Source organism: Dromaius novaehollandiae, chromosome 3 (genome assembly GCF_036370855.1).
Source record: "Dromaius novaehollandiae isolate bDroNov1 chromosome 3, bDroNov1.hap1, whole genome shotgun sequence".
NCBI lineage: Eukaryota > Metazoa > Chordata > Aves > Casuariiformes > Dromaiidae > Dromaius > Dromaius novaehollandiae.
Window position 1 is genome coordinate 65,509,799 of NC_088100.1, and position 11,845 is coordinate 65,521,643.

At 37.3% G+C, this 11,845-nt stretch overlaps 1 protein-coding gene across 2 annotated transcripts in view; it reads left to right on the plus strand.

Moving 5' to 3' along the window:
• Positions 1-11,177, plus strand: part of HECA (hdc homolog, cell cycle regulator) — a 28,054-nt gene extending 16,877 nt beyond the window's left edge. The window contains exons 3-5 of one of the 2 annotated variants that reach the window (XM_064509061.1): positions 1,447-1,506; positions 3,078-3,232; positions 6,679-11,177. In XM_064509061.1, coding sequence (XP_064365131.1) covers positions 1,447-1,506; positions 3,078-3,232; positions 6,679-6,843 — 380 coding nt within the window. In that variant the 3' untranslated portion in view covers positions 6,844-11,177. The remainder of the gene's footprint in view (positions 1-1,446; positions 1,507-3,077; positions 3,233-6,678) is intronic. The other variant, XM_064509062.1, reaches the window with a different exon arrangement.
• The last annotated feature ends 668 nt before the right edge of the window (positions 11,178-11,845 follow it).

The following is an 11,845-nucleotide window of genomic DNA, read 5'->3' on the forward strand; positions in this document are numbered from 1 at the left end:
AGTTCTGTGAAGCCTGATGTCACGTCCAAATTATCATCCAGATCAGATCAAAATGCTTAGGAAGGAATTATAAAAAGCAAATGCTGTGTAGAAAGATTCATGCCTTGTGTTTAATCTTACAACTGATGGATTTCTCATCTGGGTTATAGATAGACCATAGGAAGCTTTTTCTGCCACTCCGTTCTGCAGTGTATGTGTACAGATTTATATGTTGTGAGTTTTAATCCAAGACATACATCATCCTTTAAAATTTAAGCGTGCTGTGCTGCAGCATGGATGAAAGTCAGTCATGCCTCTCATTTTTTGTTAGACCAGTGAATATCAGTTTTGTTTGAATATCAGTATTTTTTTATATGGCAATGGCAATGGTCTGGCCTATATTAACACAAGCCTAACACAGACTATTTTTGTGGTCTGGACCGGTTGGACGTAGTAAAAGTAAATGTTTGTTGTGGTGGGATGAAGTAGCCATGGTATAGTGGGGGATCTAGACTTGCATCCAAATTCTTGCCTGTTCAGAGCGCACCCTGATCATGTTCCTGCTCCATGCTGGGTTGAGATCAAGACATAGATTATTTTTCTTCTCCTGGAGAAACAAACAATTGTGGATGAGGATGAGCTGCAGCTCTTTCTGAATGATTTTTCCCAAACTAAATGATCAAGGCAAAAGAGCACTGTGGTGCAGTGCTGCAGAGCATCTGTCCTGCAGTCTGTTTGCAGCTCGTGTGGCTAAAATAAGTCAGAGAGGATATTAGCAGTTTGGTTTACAAAAACATACAGTTATATGTTAAAAAGTGTAAATGGGAAGGCATAAACAACAGGAATTTTAACATACAAGCTTTTCCTCCTTTGAATAAAATTTGTTATATCCCATGCATGGTCATAATACATGTTATGTAACATTGCTTTCTTTAGCAAACTTTGTATTTTTTTTCCTCCTTAAATCACTGTGCACTAAGTCACTAAACTGTATTCATGCTAACAGTATTGTTTCTCTCTTGCCTAATGTACTTTAAAGAGAAGAAGCGATAGGCAAAAAGCATATGAGCTGAAAAGTCTGCAGGATAAACAATATATATATGTGAGATAACAATGCTTACTTGCTTTTGCTGGAAGGCATGCACACTGTGCTTGTGATTTTATCAGTACTAATAGCTGCTTTAGTAATAGTGAAACTCTGTCACTTGTTAACTTTTAGCACTAAGAATGAAACTGCAGAATGATTTTTTTTAATTAATTTCTTCTTACCTATTGGATGATATATCTGCAAGTTTGCTCAGGCAAAATGCTGTGAATAATTAATTAATTGTTAGAATTCTTACCTCCTTGACCTGAGTAAAATGTTTTTTTATCAGAAGTATGTTTTGAAATGGAATTAAGCTGCAAGGTGCCATTCCTGGGTGCTGTTTTCTCTTAGTAAAGAAAATAACTTTTCTTTTGTTTCAGGCATGTTTAAGATACCAGGTGTTCGGTTTGTTATACAACAAGGAAACTCAAAATTAAGCAGTGAGGGAATGTAGGGAATGCAGTATTTTAATATGCAAGAGCAATGTGTAACTTCAGATCAGGAAAATTATTTATCTTGATACACAACAAAAAGCTTTAGTGCAGTGGAATTATTTGAAAATCTCCAATCTGAAGTGTTCACTTAAGTAATGGAGCTTAATATATTTGCACTTCAGTCTCATCATATCACATTTTATAGAGTTGAACACTTTAATGTGGAATAACTCAATTTTACCAGTTCATAGTTACAAATTTATTTTGTATATATATTTCAGGAATAATCTTGTTTTTCTTCTCATTTTTCTAAAGTAGTTGGCTTAAAAAAACAAATTGAAAAACAAACCAGCAGTGTTAAAATATCTGGTGTGGTCTAATCATAAATTGTTAATATTTTATTCCTTTATATCCAGAAAAGCTACAAGATGTGTATCTTCTTGAAATAACAAATTTTGATATGTCTAATGCTTTAATGCTCAAGTGCACAAATTGCAATGCAAAATAAATGTTCATAATGTAGAGCCCTATTTTGTAGCTGATTTGTAATTGCATTACTTCTTAACTTTGTCTTGTATAGCAGTGCAAAATATGGTACATTACAGAGTTAGCTCTCCGTGTAAGCACATATTTAATAGCCAACTATTAAACTGCAAATCAATTCAATTGCTACAAATCAGGCCTAATCTAGATGCCAGATCTTTGTAATTTGTGTATGGCCTTTTGTTTTGTGTGAAATTTGCATCTTGGATTTTACATTGTTAAGTTTATTAGCATTTATGTAGACAAAATATTTCATTTTGAAGTCTGAACTGCTTGATTTTTATGGAAGTCAATATAACTCATCTTTTGAAAGTCATCTTGCATATAGAAATTAAGTTCATGATAGAGTTCGATAGATCCATATTCTTGTATGTCATGTTATATGTATATATAACATTATATATATATATATATATATATATACACACACACACACACACACGCTAGCGTACATACATATCTAATGTTCTAAAATATACTCACCATAAATGAGTGGTCAGGAAAAATTACATGAAAGAAAATTGCTCTTCTATCTCTTGCTTTCTTCCATGAGGAATATTAGGTCCTTATTTCCCTCTTTGCTGGAAGATTTTGGCAAGTTGTTAGGTGAATCTGTAGCCTGCTTGCTAATAAGCTTCAACACTTCTCCACATCTTCTGTCAGGTGGGGATGGAGGTAGGGCACAATCTTGTGTTGGAAGAACTGCAGAGGATCATATAGCTTAACCTGACAACTGATCATATAGTGTAACCAACTGCTTTTATAAAATATTTTGCTAAGGTCTACCAGCAAATGGGAGGGGGAAAGGTTGATCTGTAATTCCTGAGTTTTTCATCCATGGAAAATAGCTTCAGTCAAGCCGTATGTATTTTCCACAGAGAAACATTTATTTACTTTATCATTGACCCTTTAAAAAAAAAGTTATTAATAAGGTGTGATTTGAATCAAACTGAAGGGCAAATAACCCATTGCAGGAAATATCTGTTTTAATCTTCTGTTACAGTTTCCTTAAGAAATGTGTTTCCTGTCCACAGGAAGGCTTATGCATCTCTATGCTGTTTGTGTAGACTGCTTAGAAGGGGTTCACAAAATTATCTGCATTAAGTGCAAGTCCCGATGGGATGGAAGCTGGCATCAGCTGGGAACTATGTATACCTATGATATTCTGGCAGCATCTCCCTGTTGTCAGGTTAGTATTGTACATAAATAAGATTCATAAGGTGAAATTCAAACTAATGGTAAATAAAGCAAAGGTTTGTGTTTCTGTTCTCCTTTCCCATCCTTCATCCTTCTTGTTCAGCCTATACCTATAGATGCGATCCAGTGCAGTACAAGCAGTCTGACTGAGTCACTGTCCCTGTGTCTTAATTTATGAAGCACAAAGACCTGTAGTTGGACAAAAACTAATGTAATAGCCAGTGGTTAATATGTAGGGTTTTTTTTAATAAAGTTGCTTCATATAAATCACAGTTAAACCTGGTGGTGCTTGGGATGATCACTACCAAATATCTTTGGCATCACAAGTAATTTTAGGAGTATTTTAATGACAAATGCACACTTTTAGCAGCTGTTACATGCATTTAAGCCTCTCTTAGTTGCTCAAATTGTGTTTTATCATGAGATACTTGCAGCAAAAAAGTCAGGTGAATGGAAAGCCTAAGGAGTCTGCACTTGGAAATTACCTGTTTCTCCTTAATCTTTGCTGTGACTGCGATGATAGTACTCTGTAATAGCCTGAATAAGCTTAGTTTTCATGTAATGATCGCCTAATTTATACTTTGGGTGAGGAAAATCCAAAGCCTCAGGCTGCTCCAGAGTATACACATTCCTGAGGCGTCAGCATCCAGGAAACTTTTCCAGGTGATCAGCCAAGGGATGTTTTGTTGAAAGCACTAAGACACCATTATCACGGGAATGGGTCAATGGTCCGTTCTGGCTGTTCAGGAATGGACTGTTGCCTTCACATATGTTGCCTACATAGGTTTTGTTAACTGCTGGGTTAGGTGCCTCACAAATGTGGATTCGTTCATTCAAAATGTGATCACTTCATGGTATCGTGCATGCTTTTTAGAAAGCTTTGCAATCTCTTCGTTTACTACTATTGCTGAGTACCAGTAATCTTAGTTCTGAGTAAACCTAAAAAAGGACACAGTCCCTGCCCTTATAGATATAGCAGTGCAATCTAAAAGCAATCTAAAAGATAATCTTGTCAAAATGCAAAATGCAATTTAATTTTAAATTGAATATACTTACCAAAATGCGTTGTTCACAGGAGAAACAGAGTTGGTGCAACTGGATAAAATGACAGTTCATAACAATTATAGCTACAGACAGAAATGTTACCTCCAAATTTTGTGGATCTTGAGAACGTAACTTTTTTTAAAAATTGGAACTTTCAAAGATACAACACTGAGGCTGACTTACTAGCATTGTAAAAGAGAGGAAATTTAAATCTGAATTACTTCTTTTGAATATACAAGAATTAAGGTCTCATTGTACAAGAGCCTTAATTATATGATTAATGGACAGTGTGACAGTACATGGTAAGTAATAGAACTGAATACAAAATCATTATATTCAGTGACTGCTGGATAATATGCATTTTTGTTTCATCATGATTGTTACAGATGATTCTGTGCATACAGAGGGATGACATTAAACTATGCTATATAATTTATCTATGAATTGCCTTGCTAATTTCTATTTTGAATGATTTCATACCTTACTTCAAAATATTTAATTGTACTTCAGAAATGTGCATATAGGATAATTGAACTACAGCCACTGTCAGAAAGGTTGCTAGCAGCTAGCAGATGTGCTGGACAGTAGCAAGGGGAAAAACGCCACTTTTTCAAGAAAATCATGCAAATCTGCATCCCATTAGATTGTATTTCTTAGAATTTCTGCTGTTCAAGCAGGGCAGATGGCTGAGGATTTTTTGATTGGTTTGTTTGTGAGCGTTATCTCAACAGTGACACTTCTTTAGTAATTTCTTCCCTCCTCTTCCTTCCCCACAAGAGAATTCATTAAATCAGAATACCCATAGAAAATCATTTTGTTCTTTTCACTGAAGAGCTGAAGCTTTCATTAGCATGTTGGGCTGTGAGGTCAAGGTACTGTACAGCTCAGACCCTGGCTGCTCATTTGGTGTCTTGACTCTTGAACTCCCTTATGGTCTCAAATCTCTGCTGCTTCTCTTGGGTATATCAAACTGCCTGCTGTGCTTTCACACTGCACTTTGCTTTCTTGACATCAAATGCCCCTGTTTTCTACAGCCAGATCCCTTCTCAAGACTTGATTTTGTTTTGTTACTACTGTCAATAGCTCTGTCTGTCCTTACCTTTCCCCTTTAATTGTTTCTTGTATCTACCCAGTCAGTGTTGGTCCCGTCTCAGTTGGATTTTGCAGAATAGTTTGTATGCTTTAAACGACGTGTAGTTTATGTAATCTTATATGTATTGTAAATATTTAAATAAATACATAAAGTGATACAATACCATGCCATGCTGATAAAATAGAACAAGCTATACATTTGTTAAACCAAAAGATTAAAATGCTTAAGTATTGCGCAGACAAATCATGTTCAAACATAAAATGAAACAGCTGCACAGTGGGAATTGCATGGCACAGATGTAAAATTTCTCTTTGCTTCAGGGCTTCATTTATTATTATTATTATTGAGACAGCACTATTTATGCTAAGAACTTGAGGAATTGGTTTAGAGATTAATCAACGTAAAACAATCATATGCACTTATAAACTTTGAAATTCTGTACCTCCTGCCAGTCAGAATTGGATATAACTAATGCTCCAGAATTTGGAGGCATACTGGGTGTTATTTCATGTGACAAACATTCTTGGGATTTCTGCTGAAGTCTGATACATAACCTGAGCTGTAATGATTCCCAGACTGTGTACTTTTTAGGGTACTTTCTAGAAAGTTATTAACTTACAAAAACTTAATTAGTGGACTTAGTGCTAAAATGTAGCTAACTGCCTTCAAATGTTGCCTAGCGTAAGTAGCAGGAATTCATCATGGCCAAAACAGCTCACTGGGATGTGCTCTGTTCAGTTGAAGTACCCTGCTACATGGCCTCTTTTACAGAAAGTTGTGTGGAGCTGTGCTTTACCAAACCTGCTGGCTCACTGCAAAAGGAAAAACAAACATCTTGCTGTCTCTGGCAAGGTTCAGCAGTTTTCTTCCTCTGAACTGAGCTGAAAAGCATGCAGTGTCAAATGTTTAGTTAAATTAGGATTCTAAATTATTTTGGAAAGTTAATCTTAAAACTGGATATACGAACTCTGGGACTTCAAGCACTTTTGAAGAGGGGTTGCTTAAAAGAGTAACTCGAGAAAAGTTTAACGTCAGCATAGCCAACTACCTACTGATTTCCACCAAGCTTGCAAAAAGCTTCCAGAGAGGCTGTGTGAAACATTCTTTTAATTGAGAGTAAGCCTGTGAGTAAGTTACCAGCCGGGTAAGTAACACCCTCACCAGCAGATCCCGGTACTGCCAGTCTCCTGACTCAACCTGTTATGGGGCCAGAGGAAGGGTGTGTGTGACGTTCTCTTTTTCTGTAGCGAGGAATTGAAGAAAAATTTGTTATTTCAAAAGTGTTTTTTACTTTTCTGCAGGCTCGACTGAACTGTAAACACTGTGGGAAGCCAATAATAGATGTACGGATTGGCATGCAGTATTTCTCTGAATACAGCAACGTCCAGCAGTGTCCACACTGTGGAAATCTAGACTACCACTTTGTGAAGCCATTCTCTTCGTTTAAAGTTCTGGAGGCTTATTGACGAAAGCTTTGCTTTAGTAATAGCTATTTTATGGGTATTTCAACTTTATTACATATCTTTTTATAGAATTCATTCTGTGATGAAATTAATTTCTTTTCTAACTGAAAGAGCAGCTTCTTTGTCTGTGTACATATTAATATGTATATATACATGTTGTTAAAACCAGGATCCTCCTGACAAGATCTCTGTGAAGGCTGGAGGCATGCCAATTTAATGGCCTTTGAATATATCCCGAGTGTGGGGTAAACTTCAGCTAAAAATGATTTGATTTTATTTTTTGTATTGTTGTAATACAGTTTATAGCAAAGGCGTGGGGAGACATACAAGACAGAAGAATATGTCCAGTTGGAAAGTGGTTAATTTTGTAGGGTGGTGGCCCTCTAGCTTGGTGGAAATGGGAAATCCTTGGAAAGAAATCACCCTGTTACTGTTGAAGTCATTGAGTCTTTGACATTGGTTCCAATGGGAGCAGGAATGGCCCTAAACTGTTAGTCATCTTAGCAGGCTTTCTTTTAGGTTTCCCAAGATGGGGTAAACTAAGATACTGTGAAAAGTGAATGTAAATCTATGCCAGAAAATGCAATCTTGAAATGAATTTTTTTTGGCATATCGTCTTCCTGCCATGTGTGTTTGATGTGTGTTACCCTCACTGATGGATCATACGGCAATAGTACTGCTTCCACCAGTGTTGTGATTTTAGCAGTCAGGTGAATTGTTTATACCAAAACAAGCTGGAGATCCTAAAATGCTTTATTTAAAGGTATTTCTTCACAGATATTTTAGGACTTGTGATACATGAAAGGAACAGGCTGAACCGAATGGGAATGTGTTCATGTGTGTCTGCTGAGGCTGAGACTTTGCTGCCTACTGCAGACTGGTGTGACTGGTTTGTAAAGAGGACTGTAAAGTGGGATCTGGGCCATCAGAGCTGTAAGACCTGAGAGGTACTTAGTATGGAACTTGGCATTGATTTTTAAAACAATTATTGCTGCACCTTTATCTTTCAAAATTATGTAAGTCTGGGATTTAAAAACTTGGAGACTATTTAAGGAAGCAAATTTAGTGTAATTGCTTTCTACAGGCCTGTGTGCTGTGTGTAATAGACTGTACACTAGGCAATGAATTTATATCATAGGGTTTGGCCCTGTAGACTCTGCCAGCATTGTTTCTTGGTTCCGATTTCTTCCTTCCCTAAGCAAAAGTTTTAAAATAGGTCATTAATCTTTTACTTGGCTTCTCAAGCCGATTGAGGTTTTGGGTTTTTTTTTTTTTTTTTTGCTTTTCTCTATAATATATTTATGGAGTGACTGTCCACTCAGGAGGTGCAGTTTTTATTACTTCTTAAGAGGTGGGATTGTTTTTTGTTTCTTCTTAAGTTGTGACACACTGTTTTAAAACAAATTATGGTTTTCGCAAATTAGAATCTTAAAGAATGTATCTGTTGAAATTATGGTCTTGAAAATGGCCCTAATACTCTGCACACCCTGGGAAAGAATACAAAAAAGTCGCAAGACAAAAAGGTCTTGCATTTGTAGGACCAAGAATTATGCTTTCTGTTAAGTTAAGGAAATTAATGTGCACATAAAACTTGAACTGAATATCCATGTTTCTGTGTGCATAAAAAACGCCAAGTTCACAGTTTTATTTCATGTCTGACTTTACTGCAGAACTAGCTCCTTTTAGCATTAGCCACTCTTCAAATAATACTCACGCTGCACAGAGGGCTCATATTGGCACAGATCAGTTACTGTTAAGTTGAGTGGTAATGTCCTTACAAGCCAGCCAACACAAGTTAATGGTTTTCACATCTGGATAGGGCTGGACTGTCTATCTCATACAGTTACACTGGTGATGCACTCCTGGTCTGAACACCGATATTAGCAGCCTGTGGCTGTGATAGCCCGCGCTGCTAGCGCTACACCCGTTCTGTCCTCACTGTTTCTGTACTTGTTTTTATGTCTAGAGCACATCCTTGGCTTTTTGTGCAAGCTTTTTGGTTCCCTACAGGTCTGCTTGTAACAGTTGTGGGAAAACCTGTTTCCCTTTTAAGGTGACTTATGCAAAGAACTTACAATACTGTCCTAGTAGGGCTACTGCAAACCAAGTTGCACCAACCCCGGGGCAGTGGAAGCGGCACTGTAACCCTGGTCCGTAGGAGGGGCAGCTAGCCCACACATACCTGGACTGGAAGAAGAGGTGGCTAGCAGAGAAAATCTAGTTAGCTGTGCAGTGTAGACCTTCCTTATGGAGAACAATCAATTAATAATTTGCATTAATTCTGCAGGGAAGATGAGCCCTTCGGCTTCTGTGGTACGTTCCAAAAACCTCATGGAGTTCGAATGGTTAACAAAGCCTAGAGCTGCATTGCCTGCCAGTACTGTGGGAGCCAGTTCAGATACACAAAAGATAGATGCCTAAAAGACTATTCCAGCGGTATTAAATCACATAGCAAAATGAAACTCCTGTAATGAGAAAAACAAAAGGAAACATATATAACTGGTATTTGAACTTCAGTGCTAGTCACTCATGCCTTGAGTCTAGAGTATCAACTCCCACATATGCTACATGGATAACAGAACAGTAGCATGCTATACCCATTTTTTTCCCACATTTGGCATGGGCAGTTGTTACCATGCAATGTACATGGTAGGGGAAAATTGAGATCTGGAGTTCTCCTGAATACTTGTTCATTTGCTTTTTTAACTGTAGCTTAGTTATAATTCTGTTCTTTAAGTACTTAGATGCCTCTCCATATGTGTATATATGACAATCGAGAATGAGTAGAAGTGGAGAAAAGGAATTTGGCCAGTTTTTAAAAGCACAAGCATATGAAGGATTTTACAGTATCTTCAATTCAAAACCAAGAAGCAGACTAAGAAAGTGGGGGAAAAAGCATTTTTAAAATCTTAACAGTAATGAGAAGTTATGTACAAATCTATCCAAGAAAAAATTTAGTTCTCAATCAGCTTTTCCTTTTAATTCTGCTATTAGGTGAGTCATAGCTACTACTTGAAGAAATGCCTATTTTCTTGCAAAACACAGCTCTCAACTGGAGGCTAGCAGCATTTGTAGCACAGTAAAAATGATCCATGATGGAAACCAGCTGAATTACAGAAAGATTCCTTTGAACTTTCCCTCCAAAGTAAATTGTCCCTAATTTGTAGAGAACGCTTTCTCTGCTTCTTGCTGATACAACTGGTCTCGAGTTACTGCAAAATGCAGTATTTTTTGTAACATCCATAAGATTCCAGTCAAGTTGTCGGGCCCTTTCTTTGGCCATAAAAGTTGCAGCTGGGCTCTTCATAAGTACAAAGGCAGAGTTAACTCCTCTGGGACCTTGTGGCTCCTTAGTATAAAAGGTTAAACTAGATTGCAGTTTGTTTGCTGTCCATCTTAATGAGCACTGGAAATAGTCATGAGCTTTTAAATGTATCAAAAGGGAAATGTTTTGTCTAGATAGGGAGCTGCTTGCTTTGCTTGTTTGGCTAAAGTTTGCTCTTCATTACCTTTCATCGGTCTGATGCTGTGTGTTCTTTTTAGTCTGGCCTGTGGTCAGATTAAATTGTGCCTGAAACATGTTTTGTAAAACAGAATACAGTCCTCTGGATTTGGAGGTTCATTCTACTCTTCTTAAATGCACGATACTCCTGGTGATAGTAATAGGAGTTGCATGTGCAGATGCTTTTATTTCCAGTAGTTAAATATGTTTTCCATAGGAGAGGCTTGCATTTAGGTAGACTTAACATTTTGGATGTGTAAATGAATTCATCCATCAGTAGGACATTTAAAAGTAAATTTTGGTAACCATAACTAACACAACAGACGTCTTTTAAATGCTGATACATAATTTGACATCTATCAAGGTGAGAAGGCTGAATTTCTTGTTCTATCTAATGCTGCAAAGTCGTTTAAAACTACAATGCTCTGTAGTCCCTTAGACTATTCTGTAGTCTATTTGCATTAATTTGCTCAGTAGCGAGCACTGTATTTGTAAACAAGTTTAGTTTGGAAAATAGGGAATATTTCTATGAGGGAGGCATCTAACCCAGTTTCTTTATTTTCTGTACTCTTCATTTTGTTGTACCAGGTAACCAAGGAAAAACATGTTGTTGAAGGCCACTGTTAAGAAAACCCCTCGAAAATATTCTTATCCATAAAGGTTTCTTGTTGAGACATTTTTGGATTGCACTTTTGCAGAAGGAAGAATATGTACATAGCAAATGAATGTTGATGAAATTAAAATAATTGGTTATGATATCATTTGCGTGTGTTGTTAGAGAATATTTTGTTGTGACTTCTCTGTATTAAAAAAGTAATAAATACCAGACAGCTAATAGTGTGGGTTCTTCTTCCCCCCACCCTCTGTCAGCTAGTTTCTTACACCTGCTCTTTACAGAGAGGCTGGCTCTATTCATCTTAACTATTAAAGGACATGGTGAAATCAGTTTTTCAGTGGCATTTAAAATGAAGCTTTGATGTAGTCATTCTGAAGACTGCTATACTGAAAGTGTGCGTGTGGGGTGACACGTCCCTTTGCAAAACAGGGGTCTAGTTCTCTGGGTTGATGTTTGAAATGCTCTTGCTGCAGGATAGTGTGCTGTATAGGAGGTGTGTTTCAGGGAGGTTTGTGTACTGCTCTGTGAGGTACCAGGAGGGATAAGCAGAGGACGGAGTGCTCAATCCTTGACTTTTTTTTCACTCTGTCAACGGAAACATACCTTCTGGTGTCTGAGAAATATCAGAAGGGAATCTAATAGGAAAATGCAATTTAGTAGTGCTAGGCAAAGGGGTTTCCCATGTTATGACTGAGTACTTCATCTCTGAAACCCTGTTGCAGGAGAGGGAGCCTCAGATCATCGCTTCCTGTGTAAGATTTTCTGCAGTCTGACTAGTCATCTAATCATGTGTTTTAGCAAACCTTTCTACCTACACTTACAGCAGGAGTTTTCAGCCTTTGCACATTACCACAGAGAAGTTGAGGAACGGTGTAAACGATCAAGGC